The sequence below is a fragment of the Solanum verrucosum genome, unplaced genomic scaffold (genome assembly GCF_900185275.1).
Source record: "Solanum verrucosum unplaced genomic scaffold, falcon-dt-bn FXZP01000049.1, whole genome shotgun sequence".
In the NCBI taxonomy this organism is placed as follows: domain Eukaryota; kingdom Viridiplantae; phylum Streptophyta; class Magnoliopsida; order Solanales; family Solanaceae; genus Solanum; species Solanum verrucosum.
The window spans coordinates 10,558,886-10,582,122 of NW_026020221.1; the positions used below are offsets into that span (position 1 = coordinate 10,558,886).

Sequence of the window (23,237 nt, forward strand, 5' to 3'; positions counted from 1 at the left end):
GGGCATAACTGTTTACTCGGAGGTCGGAATTTAGCAAACTCGGTGGCGTTGGAAAGATAATTCAATTATCTATCTAACCATAGGTCATGTGACACATAATTCATTTTTTGCTAAAAGTTATGACCATCTGAAGTTGACCCATCAGAATTTTCAGCTAACTGGCTGCTAACCTTCGATCTACGGTCAGACCTACGGACCGTGGATCGAACGACGGTCCGTGCTGGTCAACCGTAGCTCATGTCAGAGGCTGGGTAAGGAGGTCTTGATCCACGGACCGTGGTCTGATCTACGGACCGTGGGTCTGTCCGTGAGTCGAGACTTAACAAATTTTCTGAGCTGACTGGGGAGGGGTTGCAGTGGCGAACCACGGACCACCAGCACGGGCCGTGGTCTGACCTACAGTCCGTGGATGGTGACCGTAAGTTGCACCTGCAACTTCTCAAAATCTGCATTTTTGTCTATTTTGAATACGGGGTGTTACATTATCTCCCCCTTGGGACCATTCGTCCTCGAATGAAGACTAAACTAGCTGAAATAGAGGCGTCAGTACTTGAAGGGTACTGAGCATGCAGGATGGAGTAAAGCTGAAAGAACATATAACTGAACAAAGCAATAAAGCAATGAAATAATCTGAACATGATATAGATACTGAAAATACTGAATACTGAGCTAACTGATGCAATGACCAAATTTATAACATGCTGAGACTGAATACTGACTGTACTGAAATATGGTCAATGCAATAGAGTCTGACTGAATTGTGGGAGCTACTAATAACCGACATAAAACCACATGAGCTAAATGTGGAGTCCGATGTATACGCCCCATCGAGAGGACCCAATATACCCTGCCAGAGGTATAGAGGCATGCTGGCGTGATCACTAAACTGATGTTGCCCACAGAGGGGACTTACACCTACGTGGCTCGTAGTTCTGGGACTATATGGGTACGCTGAAACCCTAGTCCAACTCGGTATTATGCTACTCCCAATGAATTAAGTAGTTAACTGGTTATGACTGAATTTCTGTAAATACTGGATAGCTCGAACTGAACATGCAAACTGAGAATGCAACAATTAATCTGATAATGATGCATTCATAAACTGAGGCATGTATAACTGATTACTGAAATATCTGACCTAGCATGTGTAATTCAAGAACTAAAGAAATACATAGCTAGGGTTCTGAAATTCATGCGATAAACTGAGCAATAACATGATAATCTGATTTGGAACATTTAAATAACTAATTCATGATGATCTGTTCAAATTCTAGAAACCCTAGGTCTGTTCATAATCATGGAATCAAGAATCTGACTGAATTCTAGGGACCTAATGGGCGAAAGGAACCCACTAGTGAAATCCCACATACCTGGTGACGAATTCCACAGAGAAATCTTTCGATTTCGGGGCTGGAACTGATGGAACCTTGCTGCGTTCTTGAACTAGGGTTCTTGGCCTTTTTCTCCCTTCTTGCTTCTAATTTTCTAAGTTTTGATTAATGAATTTGACTTAGGTAAGTTCTAGTTATGTTTCTAGGTTTAAACTAATTAAAACCTCATGATTTAGGGTCTAAACGACGTATCTTAGGGGTTAAACGAAATAGGAAAAGACCAAAGGACCCCTGAATTAGCTGCTGTCGGAGTGACTTACGGACCTGACTGACGGTCCGTCAATCAATCGACGGTCCGTCGATTGGGTCCGTAGGTCGAGTCTGCCCGACAGGTCTTCACTAAAACGGGCATAACTTTTTACTCGGAGGTCGGAATTTAGCAAACTCGGTGGCGTTGGAAAGATAATTCAATTATCTATCTAACCATAGGTCATGTGACACATAATTCATTTTTTGCTAAAAGTTATGACCATCTGAAGTTGACCCATCAGAATTTTCAGCTAACTGGCTGCTAACCTTCGATCTACGGTCAGACCTACGGACCGTGGATCGAACGACGGTCCGTGCTGGTCAACCGTAGCTCATGTCAGAGGCTGGGTAAGGAGGTCTTGATCCACGGACCGTGGTCTGATCTACGGACCGTGGGTCTGTCCGTGAGTCGAGACTTAACCAATTTTCTGAGCTGACTGGGGAGGGGTTGCAGTGGCGAACCACGGACCACCAGCACGGGCCGTGGTCTGACCTACGGTCCGTGGATGGTGACCGTAAGTTGCACCTGCAACTTCTCAAAATCTGCATTTTTGTCTATTTTGAATACGGGGTGTTACAGTCCAGTTGTCATTCGAGGACGAATGATCCCAAGAGGGAGATATTGTAACACCCCAAAAATTATTTTAGCTAAGACTCAAACCATCCTTCGTTGTGAGTAGGATTTTACCGAGGAATTTAAAATTTCTCAAGTGTTAAGGTCACTAGATGTAGCACCTTGAGTTCCAAAAAGAACTAAATTGGAAATAGCAAAATCTGAAACTTGGCAAGTTATGTTAGGTATGAGCTTTGGGTCAACTTCAAACGACCATAACTCCTAGAACATGATGGGTTAGATGGACTACAAGATACTATAGGAAAGATCTTTGAATTATCATTCCAACGCCACCAAATTTGCTCATTTTTGAGTTTGTATGAGGGATATATGCCCAGTTGAAGTTGGGCCATCCAGATAAGGAAAGTCAAAACTAGATTTTAGGAGGGTATTATGGTCTTTTCACCACCCGATTAATTAAATTTGTTTTTGGTAATTAAGTTGGGGTCAAAACTGAATTGGGTCATTTTACGCATTACCAAGTCACGCTTGGTTTTTTTTTTTTTGGAGAAAGAACTCAAGAGGAGATAGGAGAAGAAAAGTTCAAGATTTGTCAAATTCTTGCGATTTTGGTTGTAGATTTCGCCAAGGGTTAATCCCTACGAGGTATGTGAGATTTTCATAATGTTGGGTTCGTTCACCCACGTGCCAAACATGCTTATTTCAACATGAATTCATCCTAAAAAGATTGGAAGTTTGAATGTTCTTGAATTGATTTCCTTCTTGAATTTGGGTTAAGATTGAGGAGTTCTTGAGAGTTTAATGTCGATTATTAGAGTTACTTTGAGTTAGATTCTTGTGTATATGTTTTGGGTACTTGAATCTAAAGAGATATTGAGAAATTTTTTTTGAAATTAATCAAATTAAGGTCAGAAAATGAGAGGAAAAGTTTGTCAGTTTTGCCTGGGGCAATGCTGGCACGACGCGCCCCTGTTGCACCAGGAACGCTGGGGCGACGCGCCAGCAGTGCACCAGAAATGATCCCCAGTAACTTAGGGGTTGGCGCGGTGCGCCAGGAATGCGCTTGGGTCGTCTGCCCCCACCTATTTTTCACCGTTTAGCCCATCTAAGTCCTTTTAAAGTGTACTAACACTTCCTATTGATTCTAACTACTTCAAATGACTTCTAAACATCTAGAAATCATCTAGAAACATGAATCCATAAATTCAAATTCAAGGTAGAGTTAAGAGTTAAGTCTTGTGAGTTCTTTCAAACATTTTGATAAAGTCCCTTTAAGTCTTTTTGAGGAGTCTTCTATAATTTCTAATAACTTGTTTCAAGACTCGAGCAAGCGAGTATGAGAATGAGGAGAATGTATTCATGAGTCTACCTTGTCATCACGAGATCCTTCATATCATGAACCATAACTCTTGAATTCATAATTCATATTCAAGAGAGAGTTAAGAGTAAAGTTCAAGAAAGCCTTTGAGTTCAATTGTGAACCCTTTGAGATCCATCATCGATTTGAGTTAAGTTTTGAGGAAGTAGGTATGAGAATGAGAAGAGTCATATATATGAGTTCCATGTTTTATGTAGACCTTCAAGTCGAGTCGTTTATGCCCATAAATTCCGCATGAATTCCATAAGTTGAGTATCTTTGCGAGAAATAGTATCTTCAAGTTCTAAGTCTTAAATATCGAGTTCCTAATCTTTTCGAGATTATATTCCTAACCATGGAACTATTACATTTTACCCTTGAAGTCCTTGAGTTGAGTAGTTCATGCCCATATTTCCGCATGAACCCTATAAATTGAGTAGTCTTGAGATGAGAAGTATCTTTGAGTCCTTGAGTTGAGTAGTCCATGCCCATAATTCCGCATGAACCCTCTGAGCCAAGCATTCTAGAAGCAAGTGTTATGATTGAAGTTCTTGAGTTCTAAATTGTTGAGTCTCAAGTATTGAGTTCTAGTTACGGTTATTGAAAACCTTGAATTGAGTTATTCACGTCCATAATTCAGCATGAACCTTTTTTGAGAAGTCTTTTACAATTATTTTAAACTTGTTTTAAAGACTTGTGCATTGAGTTTAATAAGAGCAAGAGTTGAGTTCTGTTTCTTCAAAAAATTATATGGGAACTAAGTATTCCCAAAGAGTAAATATTTTCACATTTAAACAAGAGAGGAAACACCGATTTCCAAGAGAGCTTTTAAGCTAGTTTTTGAGTAATAATCTCAAACCAGAGAAAGATTTATGTTTTTAAACATATGAGTTTAGTATATTTTTGGGAGTAGTATTGAGCACCGATATGGGGACGAGTTCAGATAACTCAAGTCTCCATAAACCATGTAGCAAACGTGGATAGAAATGGTTATACTTTTTAGATGATTTCTGAATGTTTTTTAGCATAGACTAGTGGATCCACTTAGTTAAGGCGTTCTATATCTCGGCAAGTTATAAGACAATTCTAGCAGCGTAGGTGAGACGTTATATCATCACATAGCTCATAGTGATGGTTGTCGGTTAGAGAAACTCCCACAAAGTTATATTATACTTTATTATATATATAAATTGAGTTGTTATTGTATTCTCCAATACACTGAGTTGCTTTTTACTATTTCAAAAGCTTTCCATATATTGCATGTGTATTGTTGCTTTATATAGAGTTGAGTATCTAGAGTTGAGTATTCAGAGTTGAGTACCCAGAGTCGAGTATCTTATTATTATTGAGTTGAGCCTTATTTTACTGATTTGAATATCTTACCATTGAGTTGAACTATGTTTCTTATTCTTGAGTTGAGTTTAGTTGAGTGAGTTGAGGGGAGGTAAGTATGTTTCCTTTTTATCAAGTTCAAGCTTATGATTATGCTTTAGAATTCCCCTTACATGCTCGTACATTCCACGTACTGATTCATTTGGCCTGCATCATTTCATGATGCAAATACAGGTATTCAAGATCATCAACAGACGCTTCGTTGATACCACATGGAGTTTGAGTTAGCTATGGTGAGCCTCATTGCTTCCGGAAGGTTCCACTTTTACTTTTATTTATATCAGTTGTTAGGATGTCATGGGTCTTGTCTCGACTTCCATCTTTGTCAGTTAGAGGCTTTATAGATAGACAGTAGAGTTTCAGAAATCTGTTAATTTATTTTGTTAAATGTTTTAAAGACTTAAGTTGCCTATTTTGTGGCGAGTTGAATATATTATTTTTATTCAGATTTTAAGCTTTGTATGATTGAGTTAGTCTTCTGCTTGTAGTCATTCAGGATGAGGGTTCGCTTGAGGACCAACAATGGTTCTCGAGTGTCGGCCACGTCCAGGGTGTAGGCTCAGGCCGTGACATAAATATTAATATTATATTACAATCTTTCCATTAAGCTGTCTGCTTGATTTTCTTCTATAATTGTCCATCTTTAACTGGTTTTAGCTCCAAACTTCTTCAACTTTACACCAATTTATTCCTACAAATAAAATACACTACTTGGCACAATCCATAAAATCCATACTCATAAAGGACAAATATAAATAATAAATGGGAGGTAAATAATGATTAAAACATATATACTTTTTGGTCTCACGTCACTAACTAACTTTGAACGGTGATAAAAAACTTTGTGACCTGTTACTAGCTAACAAAATGCTAACATAATGCAACTATTTTTGTTAATTTGATCCATCTCATCCATTATTCAACTATTTAGATCCTTAATGTGCATCAATACCCCCTAATTGAAGACTCGTCTTTTCCTCAAGGCTAAAAAGTTGGAAAATTGTGAATAAATTCAATAAGGAGTTCCTAATGCTAAGCTATTTAACCAACACATGAAAAACAACTTACTTTCCTTTATTGACGATTCTTCTTTCCAGAATAAACTATGGTATAAGATAGTAAGGACTAGACAAGTGCAGAACATGAGGATGGTTAATAGCATATGGAACCCTCAATTGAGAGACATGAAATATATGGTGTATTAGGACATCTGCAGCTAGTATCAACTTGTATACAACCTCACCTACTTTTTCCACAATCAATAAGGCTCATAGTACTCAGTTGGTAACTTGTTAAGCAGTAGTGTCCACAGAAATCTATCTCCAAGGTTGTAATTTCAAATAATATAGTTGATATCCCTCCATAAACCTCCTATGAGAACTTTGTTTGCTTGCTATATCCCTCATCCTTTATTTAGATCTGAACAGGTGGAATTTAAGAAATGCAATGCCAACTTTCTACCCTCCAAAGATCTATCAACCATCTCAGTATAAGCTTCCTTAACAAGTAAGGAAGATGAATTTGAGGTTTTTGTCCATACAAAACCTCAAAAGGTATACTTTGAATGGAAACATGAATGGTATTATACAACCATTCGACAAATGATAAGTAGGCGTTTCATTCTAAAGAATAATCTAGAAACACATGAGATAAGTCACCAAATTCTTGTTTAACACCTTCGTTTGGTCATAAGTCTGAGGGTGATATGTAGTGAACTTTTCCAGTTGAACCCTTAAAATCAGAACAATTCTTTCTAGAAAGATCTTAGAAATATAGGGTCCCTATTACTAAACATAGTAGGAAGAGTGCTATGTAACTTAAACATATTATTTAAGAGAATCTGAGCTATTATTTTAACAGTGTATTGAATGTTGCAAGTAAATGAAATGGTCATATCTACTCAATCTATCCACAACCACTAGAATAACATTCTTGCCTTAGACCTACGAAGGCCCTATATGAAATGTAAGCTAAATGTAGCCTATTGGTATCCATGACAGAGTGACCACCTAGAAGAGTGGAGTGCCACAATTGAATTATATCTAGACTATGAGTATGAACCCAAAGCCAACTGGGCTCTTCACCTAAGTTGAGAGTTGATCCAAGTAAAGGATTTAAAAGGGCACACCTATAGCTTGGTGATTAAAGCTTGCAAGACAACATCAAAACTGGTGACTACTGAATCAAATCAAACAAGGTATCATCACGATGTAACAAAGAAAGACATAATAGTTCAATTATTTGATTCCTAGACAAAGAATCAACAACTATATATATTATCATGTCTCTTAATGTACTCAATAGAGAAGTCAAATGCCATAAGCTTAGAGATCCTATCGATTTGGAATTCTATATGGATATTTTGATCAAACAAATGCTTTAATGTTCTTTGATAAGTTTGCACAATAGAATGTTCACATCATAGACCAGTGCAAGCAACTCTTTACCATACACACACTTGGCTTGGTGTTTAGGAACCAGTAGCATGCTACTATAGAAAATTGGATGCCCTTGCTACATCAAAACAACACCAATTTCTACACCACTTGCATCAGTCTCAATAGCGCAGGGCTTCATAGTCTGACATGTACAATGACTAATGCTTTAGTGACATTTTTGATGTTCTACTTCAAACACTCTAACAAAATACATTTTTGTTAAAAAAATAAAAAAAAGTAATATTAATTGATAACACTTCTCATTAAGTTTATTATTTTTAAATTTTTACTATTAGTTTTAGGGTTTTGAATCTATATTATCGATATAGGTTAACAAATTGTCATATCTTTGTAGCAATTAAAATCTTTTGCATACAATAAAAATAAATATGATTCTAAATTGTAAAGAAAGATAAGAGAAGAAGAGAAAAACAAGATAAAAGGGACTAAAATGATCTAACCTCTGTACATTATGGACTCTTCTGATAATAATATTTTCAAGGCTTTTTACTTCCAATTTCCTTCCTGACGATTTGACTACACCGGCGAGCAGATAAAAGAGTAATGGCCACTGAGGTTACTGATCGGAATCTCTCAACTCCGACATTCTTCGTCGCCGTACACGTCGGTGCTGGATATCACTCACCATCGAATGAGAAAGCTCTCCGTTCACCAATGAAACGAGCGTGGCTCGCTGCCGCTTCCGTTCTCCGAAAGGTCTCTCTCAAAATATGAATAAATAGCTTCATCCTTGTCAGGATCTAGAAGTGAGAAAAGAAAAAAATAGAAACTTTAATAGTTAATTCTGCATGCAAATTGATCGGTGTATCGATTCCAATTATATATGTTTTTGATGTTTTAATTCATGGTAAAAGAAGATGCTCTGAAGCAACTAACTTAAAATTTCTTTCATATTGTGGTTGTGCTGGTTTAATTTCAGGGTGCTGGTGGATGCATAGACGCTGTTACAGCAGCAATTCAAGTATTGGAGGTACTTCAGTTACTTCCTACTTTTTTCCTGAAAACCTTATAGTGGAAACTGTATTCGACAGTGTACTTATCGACATCTCAAGACGACGTAATTGTGTTGTAGAATCTTGGAAGAATTATGCACAACAGTGATGTTTTCTGTTGGTCAATTTCAAGAGGTGAAGAAATTTAGATAAAATATGTTGCTTGTAGGATAAACAAATTCGGGTGGAAAGATGGTCAGACAAGTAAGTGTTACCATTCTATAAAAAAAGGATGGTAAGACAAGTGCAAAGTTCCTAACTTGACATAAAATAGGTTTAAGTTGTTTCGAGATTGATTGTAATGTCCGTGGTCATATCCTAGTTAGTAACTATCTTGAGATGTCTGTAAATTGGAGAATAAGCTTTTATAATTTATAAGGTTCATGGGGTTCTCTCAATTTTTCCGAATTTGTCACCCATGAATCTCAAATAACTTTTACAAGTTCTTCTTTGAAATTTGTCTTGGATATTGGTGCCCTGCGGATCATTGGTGGCATCAGCATTAATAAGCAAAGCATTACATTTCCTGGGAAGTGAGAGACTCATGCCATTATTTGATCTCTCCAAGCAATTTCATAGTAAAGAATTGTTTGGATGGCCTCCTTGGCAAGTGGGCTTCTAGGATTTGGACATGCATATTTATTGCCTCCATGAGATATGCATCATGTAGGGACATGTTGAAATTTGGGAAAACCGTCACAAAAACTATTCCTCTGTTCAAAGTAACTTCAATAGTGTCAAGATTAGCATGCTGGTATCTAATTGAATGTCCTATTTTAAAGTTACTTTGTCATTGAAATGGATAACAAGAGTACCGTCTTAGTTAGATGGGGTGCATGTGGACACACTAGTTACTTTTGATCTTTAAAGAATAGATTAAGGACAAACTGGTTTTTGGAAGAGGAAGTGTGTCTATACAAGTTTCTAGTTGTATAGTTTACAAAGTACCTCTTTTGGTAAAACCACATAATTTGTGAGTAGCTCTAGAAAAAGCTGGATATAATATTTGGGATAGAGGTACCAGAGTAGTAACAAAATTTACTTGTAACTTTACCTTGTATTGAAATGTAATATCATATAAGTTAGTTGCAATCTTTGTCATAGTTGATTGAAGAAGGTGTTCAATTATATGGTTATCAAAAAAAGAAGTTCAATTACCAAGCAATGGGGTGAAAAGTGCATGATGCTTGATGAGTCACTTGCGTCAAGTTTGTTTCTGCTGTTATATGAGCTTGTAAATGTCGAAATCATATTAAAGTTTGTTATAACTTCTCAAAAAATATTTTTTTGCACAAAATGTCCCATCATGAAGTCTTAAAATCCCCTTCTAGTATGGAGTGTAGGTGAAGTTATATTCTTGCAGGATGATCCAAATACAAATGCTGGACGAGGTTCAAATTTGACAGAGGATGGTCATGTGGAGTGTGATGCTAGTAATATGGATGGTGATTCTGGAGCATTTGGTGCTGTAGGTGCAGTGCCAGGTATTCTCAGAACCAATGATCATGTACTTTATTGCAGAAAGTAGAGGTCGTGTATTGGTGATGTATTCTAAAGTTTGTTGTTATTGCTTTAGAGTTAATACTTCAAGTTCTTGTGGCATCCATTTTGTTTACTCTTGCTACATCTTCTGTGAAGTTAACCATTACCAGGTGTCAGAAATGCCATTGAGATTGCTGTTTTGTTGGCCAAGGAACAGATCTCTGGTTCTTCACTGCTTGGACGAATATCTCCAATGTATGATGACTCTTCTTTAGATGTCTTGTAAATAACTCTATATTGCTTCAATTGATATATCATCATTCTTTTTACTATATTTGTGCAATATGAATACATTATTGGCAAAACATAATTGTCTAAGAATTCAAAGAAATTGGAATTTGCTAAAAAAGGAGGCGGGTCCAATAAACTTGTGTGGACTGAAAAATAATTAAATAGGTGAGAGACGTGTCATTCAGTTTGATGCTTCTTTGTTGTAAATTACTCATTGTTCATCTATATGATAAAAAATTGTTTGATGTTCTACGTTACTTATCAAGGTTGGCTACTTTGGTTTCATTGGCTGAATTTTTTTCTTTTTTGAATTTCAAGGGACCTAAACACTAATTAATGATGAAAAAGTTGTTTTACAATTCTTGTTCTACTCATTGCATCCTTCCTTTTTCAAAATTTATTCATGTGAGAAATATAGAAAAAGAATATTATTGAATTGTGTTGTTTACATTATTACATTGAGACCCTATTTATAGACCCTAGAATACAATCATTTACCAAGTAGGATACTATTTACTATTCCTTCCTATTCTAAATAGGATTGTATGAACCTATTCCTATTCTAATAGGTTGTGTAATCCTATTCCTATTCTTATAGGATTGTATAAACCTATTTATGTTCTAACACTCCCCCTCAAGCTAGTGCATACAATTCATGTACCTAGCTTGTTACATATGTAATCAATACGAGGACCAATGAGTGGCTTGGTGAGATATCTGCAAGTTGATCAGCCGACTTCACAAAATTGACAGTCAATCTCAATGTGCTTGTCTTCTCATTAAATACTGGATTTGATGCATAATGCCAGTCAATCTCAATGTGCTTAATCTTCTCATGAAATACTGAATTTGATGCATAATGCCGATAAACACAGAGTGATAAAATTACTAAAATTATAGTGTTGAAATTTCCAAACCGAACTTGCAAAGACTGTTTCAAACCATAGAGTGACTCACATAATCGACATACAAGGCTACTAAACTCCCTGGAGCAACAAAGTGCTCAAAATCTAGTATAAAGTATAAAGTCAACGCAGGGACAAACTTATCTGGAGACATAGCAGGGATGGATCCTACACAGTTAAAGCATGCTACCTTCAACAAAGCTCCAAGAAGACCGTAATTGATCAATGGCCATGGAAATTAATCTGGAGAACTAAGTTGCCACCTAAAGTTATTTGTTTCAGTTGGATTACTCTAAAAGACTCTTGCTTGACTCAGAATAATCTCATGAGGAGGAAATTCCAAATAGTCAACAGATGCTACATGTGCTTGTGCAACTCAGAATCTATTAATCACTTGTTCCTTCATTGCACAGTTGCAACAGGCCTATGGAACATGTTCTTCTCACTTTTTGGACTCACTTGGATCATGCCAAGATCATTGAGAGAGGCTTTTGTGTGTTGGAGTTCTTGGAAAGTTGGGAAGTCCGTCAAGCATATCTGGTCTTTGGTTCCAGCCTGTATTTTGTGGTGCTTATGGACGGAGAGGAACAAAAGATGTTTTGATGGCACCCCAACTCCCATCTTTACCTTTAAAGCAAGATGTTTGATTACTCTTTTTGGTTGGGTTAATCTCTCTCCTGTACTTAGTGTCGATTCTTTCCTAGAATTTATCAGCTCCATAGATCTCTGTTGTTAGCTGTTTAGATAGCTTTTTTTGCCTTTTTGGGAGCTGATATTTCTTTCTTTTGTAATCTGTGCATCTGCTTGATGCTTTGTTAATGACATTCTTCTTACTTCATCAAAAAAAAAAAAAAAAAGTATATGGATCATGTTGGAATCAATAGATGAGTTGATATTAAAAAAGTCACCAAAAACTGGCCGGAACATGCTCATATGCCGGAGTATAAGATTTGATGGCTAAAAGTGGTCACAATCTAAGAAATAAAATTATGTGGGTAGGGCGGAATGATGTCACGACCCAACTAGAAAATAGAAATTATATAGGATAGTTCGAATTGATGGAACGACCCCATTGAAAAAGAGAAATAATATGGGTAAGGTCGGAATGATGGCACGATCCTACTGAAAAAGAAAAATTATACGGGTGGAGTTGGAATGATGGCACAACCCTACGCAAATCAGATTTGACGAGTCACCGGAAAGACGAATGGAACTATGCAAATCAAATCTGAGGAGTCACTAAAAAGACACATGATGCTATGCAACTTAGATATGAGAAAATAGTTCGGAAAAATCCACGGTACTACACAAATTAAATATGAAAAGTAGTCTGGAGAGATGCACGGTGCTACGCAAATCAAATATGCCAAAAAAGGTAGTCACTGAAAGGATGGCACGGTGCTACACAAATTATATATGAAAAAGTAGTCATCGGAATGATGGCACGTTGCTATGAAAAAGTAGTCACTGTTATGATGGCACGGTGCTACACAAATTAGATATAAGAAAGTAGTCACCGGAATGATGGCACGGTGCTACACAAATTAGATATAAGAAAGTAGTCACCGGAATGATGGCACGGTGCTACACAAATTAGATATGAGAAAAATAGTCACCGGAAAGATACACGGTGACCCAATTTTTGCTAACATAATCGTTGGCCGGACGAGCAGCATATATGGATAATAGCCGCCCGCCGGCAGCGGAAGCTCTTTGATTGTTTACCAAGATTGTAGAGGCTCTGATACCATGTGAGAAATATAGGAAAAGAATATTATTGAATTGTTGTTGTTTACATTATTACATTGAGACCCTATTTATAGATCCTAGAATAAATCATTTACCAAGTAGGATACTATTTACTATTCCTATTCCTATTCTAAATAGGATTGTATGAACCTATTCCTATTGTAATAGGGTTGTGTAATCCTATTCCTATTCTAATAGGATTGTATAAGCCTATTCATGTTCTAACAACTCATAAATAGAAGTCCAGTTCTTTGTCTCTTGGTTTGACTTGTTTCTTCTTCCAACTTTATATTCTAATGAAACTTTTCTGGCCTCGGTCTAGGTTTTTAGTTGGAGAAGGTGCCCGTGCATGGGCGAAGTCCAAAAGTGTTGTTTTACCATCAACTATGACAGAGGCTGACGAGGTAGAATACACTCGTCTTAACTGTAGATTTGTTTTTACTTAGGTGTCAGACACAAGTAGTAGTTACATTGAATAAAATATGTTGTAGTGTATGACCATCTTATCTAAAATGTTACCAGTTTCAAAAACAAAAAAAAGACCATCTCATCTAAAAGTTTAAGCTATTAGAGAGAGCACCCTTTTATTTACTTAATTATATCTTCAACACGGTCCCTCACATGCAAGCATGATTCTTTATGATGAGCCAAGCACGTGGAAATGGTTTTTAATAATGGGTGTTGGTTAGATTCGAATCTAAGAACTTTGTTTGGTCTGCTATCATGTTAAAGAAATGGACCTTAAGCCTAATCCAACTCCAAAACTAGCTCATGAGGTGAGGATTGTCCAAGTTCATATAAAAAGAAGCATTCTCATCTTTAATGAGCCGATGTGGGACTTAACAACAATATATTTATGATAATTGTTCCTTCTGTTAGGATTCTTGGAGCCTACTCTACTCTAAACTCTGGCTCACACCTATATAAAGGGTAATATATTCCCTTGAAGAGACATCTCAAATGTCCCTTGATAACTACAAAAGTGCTTGTCCTTGTATCGAGATATATCCAAAAACGAGTAAAAATAGGTCACAAGGGGAGGGATTATTGTCCTTTGTTAGTGAGGGCAAGCAACTATTCATTATTATCTACGATCTTACCTTTATCAACCAATTCAATAAAGGTCTTCTTTCCTTCATTGTGACATCTAGATATAGTTAAAAAGACTTTAACTTTAAATTACAATACCCTAGAGTAACACCCTTTGGTCTCTCTTAAAAAGTTCAAAACTAACTGTATCACAAGTTTCCACCACTCACTTCAACTATTTGCAGAGCTAAACCGGTTATCCATGACATTCCAGTTTCCTAATTTTTAATTTTAATTGCTTCTGTTGAAGTGTATGATAATCTCTTCGAAAAGCTTAAACGGTTAGAGAGATCACATTTTTGTTTATTTGATTATATTATATTTTCAACACACCTCTGTACGTGCGGGCTTGATTTTTTTTAAGCCAAACACATAAAAATTCTTGTTGATAAAGGGTGATGGTGGGACTCGAACCCAGGATCTTTGCCTACTGTCATGTTGAAGAATGTGACCATCTCATTAAAAGGTTTAAGCTGTTAGATTTGCTTAATCATAATCTCAACAACTTCCTACTATGATTTTTTTTATCAGTGCTTGAAAGTTGTCTTCAAATAGTGACTTCTCGAGTCATAATAATGCATTTTAAGGCTAAAATATTCATAGACATTCTTCTGCCAGTGCTCCAAATTTAAGAGTGGAATGACACTTTAATAGTGGGGAGATATCTATATAATTAGAGGGAAGTGCTTAGCTCCTTTTAAGCTAAAAGGGAGATCTCTTGAATTTTAGTCAAACTAGATGGGTGGTTTATCTAAATATTATTTTTTCTTTTGATCAGTATTCTTCCTAGATTTTGGCTTGAAGTAAACTATTTATTTGTGATATGGAGACAGTCGCTTGTTACTGAGAAGGCAAGAACCCAATGGAAAATATACAAAGCAATGCTTGATGATGCCAAAGCTGTAAATGATGCTCCTGACATAAAGATGACCAATGCTAAGGAGACTAATGCAATATCTGGTAAGTTGTAGTATATTGTTATCCAAGGTCTTTCGACTTTGATAAGGCTATCATTTTCCCTATGTTTAAGATTTTTCTTGGATTTCCTCAATGGGACTGTTTATCATGATGTGGGGAAGGCCAATAAGTGGACAAAATTACTTCTTATGTTCCAATTTATCCGACAATTTTAATGGGACAGAGTTTTTACGATAGAAATGAAGACTTTTGAAATTTTTGGTCTAGAATATGCTATAGCATATATGTGGCTATAAAACTTTTGAAACTGGTGGCTTTAACATGTCACAAAATTTATGTGGTTATAGAAGCTTCTCATTAAAGGTGTAGAATACGGTGTTTCCATATTTAGAACTGTCATTCTTTTTGCAACAGACTACAAAGAACCACATAAACTGAAATGGAACGAGTACTATTTTGAGTTCTGATGAACTAACATTCATATTATGAGGTCTCAAGTATCCCATTTTTTGTATTTAGTTAACATTAGGTGAATCTTTTTTTAATTTGTTCTTTTGAAAAGGACATTAAGAAAATCTTAACCCTCTGGTAAGTAGTGTCCTTAGAAGCTATTACTTTGTGCTATATACAAGGTTGTATTTTTTCAGTATATGAAATATTCCCCTGCTATACAATTTGCAGAGTCTAAATGATATCCTCTATGGAATCATCAAACTATATCTTGTGCACTAGGCTACTTGTCGACCATGTTAGCTACTATACTATCTTTGACATAATTGATATCTCCAGTAGACTGAACTGACTGGAGATGCATTTCCTCTGATTGTGCATTTTTGTCATTGGGATAGACTCTAATCTTCTGCAAGCTACTTATTTTACTTCAGGGACATGTATATATATAATTTTATATATATGCATTTTACTTTATTTTATAGGTTCTTAGTTAACTAGGTTCGCACAAAATAAAATGCTCCGCATAAACACTATTTTCTTACCGAGGTTCAAATGAGGTGGCTTGACTACTACCAGAGCTCAGGAGATGGGGAGAAGTTGATGGCGATGGGGCTTAGGGCAGTAGTGGGGATGCAAATAGTGTGCGGGAAAGGACGCTTCTTGCATTAGGGAAGTAGCTAGAGAGGTGTTTGGGTTCTCAAGGGGTAACTTTGATGGACACCAAGGATCAACTCTTACCTTATTTCTATTTGCCTTGGTGATGATGAACTGACGGGACATATCCAAGGGGAAGTGCCATGTTGTATGTTATTTGCAGTTGATATAACATTGATTGGTGAGACACACAGCGGAGTTAACGATAGGTTGGAGGTTTAGAGATAGACCTTGAGTCTAAAGCATTTAGATTGATCAAGATTAAGACATAGTACTTAGGGGTCGTTTGGTTTGAAGACAAGTGATGCTGAGATTAGTTATGTTGGGTTAGTTATGTTGAGTTTAGTTATGTTGGGTTAGTTATGTTGAGTTTAGTTATTCTGCTATTTTTTCTTATTGGATGCTTGGTTTGTTGTATTAAAAATAACATGTCTTGCATAGTTTCTAAGAATTTTTTTTTAAAAAAAAATGTATCCTCCACCTTATTTAGTAGAAAAGGGTTTGAGAAACCTCAGGAGTATTTTTGTCATTTTCATTGTTTTATCTTGGGATAACTAATCCTAGTACTATTAGGGGTCGTTTGGTTTGAATATGAGTTATGATGGGATAAGTTATGTTGGGATAAGTTATGTTGGGATAAGTTATGATGGGATAAGTTGTCCTGAAATTATTTCTTATTGAGTGTTTGGTTTGTTATATTCAAAATAATATATATTGATAAATTTTAAGAACAAGTTGTTTGTTTACAAAATTACCCTTCACTTTATTTAAACTTTTTAAATTTTTCTTTGTGAGCTTTAGTTATTCATTTTTTAAAATAAAACTTTTATTTTTTTTAACTTAAATATTTTTGTTTATGTATTCCCATGATAAGTACCATGTGTATTTAAAAATATAACTTTTTTCTTATTTAGCTTAAAAATAGAACTTTCATCTTAAGTTTATTAAAGAGAAGAAAATTTATGAGAAATCAAAATAAAATAAACATAAGAATTAGTCAAATAAATTCATAAATAAAAATTATATTTATATAGTATAATTTTTTAATAGAAAAATATGTATAATTATCATAAAAATAAGGAGTAGTAAATATTATTATACATGGTATTAAAAAAATGTAAATATACATAAATGTAAAAAATGATATATAAAAAGGATTTAAAGGGACATATTTGTCATTTACCTATTCTATCTCGGGATAAGTTATCCCGGGATTACTATACCACCCATGGGGAGGGATAACTTATCCCGGTACTAATTATTAATCCCGGGATAAGTTATCCCGGACTTGCCAACCAAACAAGATAATTTTTTTTTTATCCCATCGCTATTTCCTTATCCCATCACTATTATTTCTAATCCCTCACACCAAACGAGCCCTTAATCCACTGTATGGCAAGGATAACTTATTTGAGTACTAATAACTAATTCTGGTATAACTTATCCCATGAATAGTAACCAAACAAGAGATAAAACAGTACTAAATATTTATCCAAGGACAATCTATGATTGTCCAACATTCCAAACAAACCCTTAGAGTGCAAGTTGAGTGACGCAACTCACGTGGCAAATGTAGAAGTAAGGATTGATACTTGAGTCATCTCCAAGAAAGGAAGTTTTATGTATTTTGGGTCAATATTCTAAGGAAATGAGGAGATTGACAATGATGTTACACATCATGTTGGAGTGAGGTCGATGAAATGGAGGTTCGGATCCGGTGTTCTGTGTGATAAGAATGTGCCGCCGCCAAGATTTAAAGGTTAAGTTCTATAAAGTGGTTGCCAAGCCATCTATGTTGTATGAGGCAGGGTTTTGCCTAGTCAAAAACTCGCATGTCTAGAAGATGGAAATAGCCGAAATGAGGATATTGTGATGGATGTGTGGCATACGAGGAGAGATAGGATTAGGAATGAAGATATCCGTACAAGGTGGTAGTGACCTCCCTGATGGACAAGATAAGGGAGGCAAAATTGAGATGGGTCGGGCTTGTTAAGAGGAGAGGCGCGAATGCCCTAGTGAGGAGATGTGAGAGGTTGACAATGGTGGGTATCAGAAGAGGTAAAGGTGGTAACTGAAGAAGTATTGGGAAGAGGTGATTAGACAGGATATGGCGCACCTGCAGCTTACCGAGGAGATGACCCTATATAGGAGGATATGGAGCTCGAAGATCAGGGTAGTGGAACGTTGTCTGGTTCCCTTATCAGTATTGTTGTTATTACTCTTCAACTATTTTATTCTTCAATTTTATTATCACCTTGTTGTGTCCTTACCGTATTATTTGTTGTTGCTACTATTCTCTTCTTATTTTGTTTTTATCTTATCTTCTTCACTTTTGTATTTTCTTTTTCGGTGCTTGATTTTGATATGTTTTACTTGAGTTGAGGGTCTAGCATAAACAACCTCTCTACCTTCACAAGGTAGGGGTAAGGCTGCTGGCTGCGTACACACTGCTCTTCCCAAACGCCACTTGTGGGACTACACTAGTGTTTTTGTTGTTTAACGCTATTTTCTAGTTGGCTGGACCATCTTGGTTTTCCAGTAATTTTTCATAGTGAGAAAATATTAGTATATTGTTAATTACTTGTTACCCTCTCCCTCTTCCCTGTGTATGTGTGTCTCATACATGTGCATTTTTTTTAGAAGTAGAGAGCCAACCATCTGATCAATTGAGGGGAGATGGAGTGGGTGACCAAATCTCCTTGCTCAATGCATTAGACGAAGACTTAATTTCAGACACTGTTGGGGTTATCTGTCTCGATTCGAAAGGACATATGGCTTGTGGAAGTTCTAGCAGTGGGATAGCACTGAAGGTGATAAAACTAGAAATGATTTTTAAATTTCTATCTAATTGTAATATAAATTTGAGGGTTTTGCAGTAGGTGTTTCTCTGCCCAACTTCTGATTTTTTTCATGTATACATGTGCATGTTGTGAATGAATTTAGTACACTTGAAGGTTTCAAAATCAGAAGGATTGTGACTGGTGCAGTTTTATCTGGGTGTTAGTTACTTCAATTGGTGGTGGTGGGTGTCCTGAATTCAGGCTTTAAATTTATGTGATGAAGATTATGAATTTAAGATTATCCTCAGTTCTTTTATCAGTAAGATTATCGTAAGTTGTAATTAGAGCCTGAATATGGCTGACACTGTTGTTTGGACTTGAAAAGTAGAAAATTCTCATTCTGTCATAATATAAGTTGAAGTTCGTTATTGAACACAACTGCAATTCTTGAAAAGGGGTGTTGCATTTGTCAATGGACATGCCTTTTGGGAAAGAACCAGCTATCCATATTGATTTCTTGGTAATTCTAACAAGACATAATTGTCTGTTGATTAACATTTTCAGGCAGCCTCTGCTCCTTCTGTGTTGATTTTTAAAGGTCTTGGCTATCAAAGGACTTTCATCAAAGAACAAATACAATTTTTGGTCAAACAACATCTACAATGTCCCACCCTCAAGCTAATTGGTGTATCCTCTAGAAAAATGGAGGAAGAAAGATACAATTCACCCTTATTAATATATAAAAGAGTTGACAGTGATGGATAGTGAACGTAGGGCCGTGCAAGCTAAGTGCTAACAACACTGAGATTCTTGTATTTCTTTATTTCTATCTAGATAGTGTACACATATTTTCCCATCTTCTATATCCCCGCTGCTTCTATTAAAACTTCTTAGTATTGTTTAGAAGTTATTACTGTGTGTAAATTACAGATATTGCTGTTTGAACAAGTATAATATACACATATTTTCCCATCTTCTATACCTCCGCTGCTTCTATTAAACTTCTCACTATTGTTTAGATGTTATTATTGTGTATAAATTAGCCTTGTCATTTCGTTGGATATTGAGAAACTTTACAATGCTCAATTGTTTGTGGCCTGAATTCTTCCTTTTGGTTTGATATGAGCAGTTGGCCTTATCATGTTCATCCTTTGAATGATAGTTTTCTCTTACCCTCCTCTCATTTCTTCTTCATAGTTCTTCTGTATATCCTTTTCCTGCACTTGATTCTCTGCTCATAATGGACTGCTTGAAAGGCTTATATAATACTTCATCTTTACAAGCACCATTTAACTGAATATTGAAAAACTAATATATTATTGAAGGAAGCAGAAGTTGTATCACAGTTTTGGTTTAGTCCAAGATGTTTGCTTCTGGTTGAGCATTGGGTTTCTCTTTTCCTTGCACTATTCGTACAATCTACTTGGAGTGAGCAGTTTTCTTGCTTTCACTGTCTATTATTTTCTTTAGCCTACTAAATTTTTGTGATACTTTCCCTGCTTCCAAATTTTGTTGTATTTGCAAGAGCAGAGGTCTTATCTTCTTTCTTATATTGAGTTGATAAGTTCTTTGGATTGCTTATTTCAATCTTTGAACTTATAACAGGTAAGTGGGCGTGTAGGTCTAGCAGCAATGTATGGTTCCGGTTGTTGGGCATCGTCAAGGGGACCTTTTGGAGCTCCATTTATAGTGGGATGCTGTGTCAGTGGTGCTGGAGAGTACCTAATGAAAGGATTTGCTGCTCGGGAATGCTGTATCTCATCATCACTGTATGCTTGCCATGTCTCTGAGATACCAGCTTTCCCATTTGTCCACGTTACCTTTTCTCCTTATTATTAGCTATGGAGAATATGGTTGTTGAAGTCCTATATCGTGGAGAAAATTTTACCTGCAAAATCCATGAATTTTACTGAAAATTAGTGTTCATTGTTAAATTTGTGAACTTAAACAAACATATATTCCATCTCGCTTTTCGCGCTTGAAATTTTGTACTTGCATGTTTCTTTCTGCAGGTCTCAAGCTGGTCCATCTTCTGCCTGTAAAAAGGTTTTGCAAACTATTCAAGAAAACAGCCAATGCAGTGTTGACCGAAGTGCTGGATTCCTTCTAGTTCAAGCAGATCCTCCAAGACTGGTAAGACTGTTCCAGTGTTCCCTTATCTTTCTCTTTTCTCATGCTTTTTATCTGAAGGAAAGAAAATAAAGGAACTTCCACATTGGCTGGCAATCCATTGTCCATAGGTTGGGGGCAATTTTGGCTAGGCTGGAAGCTGTTGAGATTGCAGCTGTATATTCTTCCTCGTCTTTTGGAATAGGTTATTTTGGCAGCTCTATGGATATGCCCAAGGTATCATAAATCTGCATATTCTCACGTTTTATGCAACATACAATGATTTCTGTGTTTAAACTGATGGTACCTCAAGTTAATAATTCTCTCTATCTATCTTTCTTTCTGTGTGTGTGTGTTTGGGAGCGGTGAGGGGAGTAAAGGCAGGAGCGCATGACAATTGGCAATGTTGTTTTAATGACAATTAGATTAATTAGGAGCAAGTTGGCTTATGGTCAAAGTTGATCACCGAAAATATTGATGGCTTATTTACTTTGTCATTGTTCATATTCTTGTTTCTTTTTTAGGAGAATCCCATCCATTAGACAAATATCTGCTTAATTGTTGGAAAACACGAGAGATTAATTATTCATATATACTTTTTTGAGTTATACAATACCTGGCTTTTGTCAAAATTCGTTACTAATAAGACCAGCAGCCAATCTTCGAGCTTAATCAATTGAACCTAGAGAACTAAAGCTCGAACCTTAGACTTGGTAATGAGGTTCAAGATGATAATAACCTGTTTGTGCACTTATCATATACTGATCTGCGTATAAATCATTATAATTGGTTAGTTAAAAGGAATAATAGGCATTGCTTAAATCTAGCTTTTTGTGTTGATATGTTGAGGATAAGGCTTTCAATATTGCAGATCTCACACAAGTTGCGCTGATTCTGTTCTTTAACATACTATTTTTGACTGCTGTTGCTGCAAAATGTCACTGCACAAGTTATCATTTAACATTAACTTCGACCATCAGTGTAGCTATCATTGTGATCTTCTACAGGTTTCAGTGCTTAGGAGTAAAAAACAGCAAAATAAAGCTGGAATTGATGAGTTTGCTGCACGAATTAATCTCATCTCCAAGGAACGGTAGTGTTGCAGCAAGAGAACAGGAGTGTCAATTGGGACAAAATGACTTCCCCATTCCCACTTCAATGGCATCATCAGTTAATCTAATTACCCAAGATACGTCCGAGACCGATAGACTTGCAGTTGAAGGAACGTTATAAACGTAGTTGAGCCAAAAGGTATCAGAGATTCCAATGATAAACTAAAATTGATTTTGATAGCTAAGAGAGGAATAACTCAAGTTTTTCCTTCATATGGAAAAGGGTCTCTTTTTGGGATGAAGAGTTAATGAGGTTTGCCTCATTGACACAAAAAGCTTAAACATTACTTGATTTGACATTTGTTATCTGGTTGTGTTGCAAAGAAGAGAGTAAATTTGCCAAATAATGGACAATGGTTTTTATTTATAGGAGAAAGAAATGTTTAATTGACTTAGTTGTCCATTTTAAAAAAGTGAAAAAAAGGAATTTTAAGTACTAATTATTGAAAGCTGAAAGAAATAATCATAAATCATTAACTTATTTTACTTACACATAGGCCTTTAGATATAAAAGTCAAAATTCTACCCAAGAAATGAACCTTAGTTTTTCTTCCTCTATCTTAAGATTAGATAGAGGTGCTCATGGTTCAATTTGAGTAAAATGGTAAAAGTCACTTTTACAAATAATTATTTTATTAATAGATGTATCAAGTCAAAATTTGATAAGTAAAAAGGGACCAAGGAGTATTGAATAAAATTGATTGTTTCATCAATTTCAATCATTTAAAGCTCAACTGCCAAGTCACCCAGAATTTTTACTCCACTTATTAATTTTAGTTTGTTACTCGTAAGTTGAAAACATGTTTTGATTAACTTTTAAATTGGCTCATAAGCTAATTGATCCTTTCAGTAATCTGGTAAGGGTCTTTTCAATATACATACCCAAAGATTTCCAATCCGAAACACACATATACTTGTAATGCATGGAGTGGAAACCTTGTCATTTCAACCCAAGATCTTTGGAGAGTAACCCATAATTTTGCACCAGAGAATGAGCTTGGTTTGGAGGTGTGTTAGAAAGGTGTAACTGAAGATAAAATTCTAATTGTATTGAAGAGAAGAGAATATGTGATTATCAATTGCAAGACATTGGATGAATTCCAGGCAGAAATATATGTGGTTTCCAAGGTTCAGCATCGCCATTTAGTTTCACTCTTGGGTTACATACTCCATTGAATAAGGAAATAAGAGGTTTTTAGTATATGAATTTATGCCAAAGGACACTCTTAAGTCAACATCTTTTTCGGTGGGAAAACCTAAACTTCTCAATGTTGCTTTAGA

At 35.9% G+C, this 23,237-nt stretch overlaps 2 protein-coding genes across 4 annotated transcripts in view; one reads left to right on the plus strand and one right to left on the minus strand.

Annotated features, from left to right (window-relative positions):
• LOC125831174 (ethanolamine-phosphate cytidylyltransferase-like) overlaps positions 1-23,237 on the minus strand; it is a 912,135-nt gene that overhangs the window by 579,809 nt on the left and 309,089 nt on the right. The window lies entirely within an intron of this gene.
• Positions 7,901-21,955, plus strand: LOC125831176 (putative threonine aspartase). Of its 3 annotated transcripts, none has more exons than XM_049510363.1 (10): positions 7,901-8,118; positions 8,342-8,392; positions 9,778-9,898; positions 10,067-10,151; positions 13,164-13,245; positions 14,764-14,890; positions 18,596-18,765; positions 20,341-20,504; positions 20,748-21,081; positions 21,852-21,955. In XM_049510363.1, exons 1-9 carry the CDS (start codon positions 7,966-7,968, stop codon positions 20,935-20,937), a joined length of 1,143 nt encoding a protein of 380 aa, XP_049366320.1. In that variant the 5' UTR covers positions 7,901-7,965; the 3' UTR covers positions 20,938-21,081; positions 21,852-21,955. The 3 variants fall into 3 exon arrangements, with proteins under 3 accessions (XP_049366320.1, XP_049366321.1, XP_049366322.1); XM_049510364.1 differs by having other exon boundaries at positions 18,599-18,765; XM_049510365.1 differs by having other exon boundaries at positions 18,602-18,765.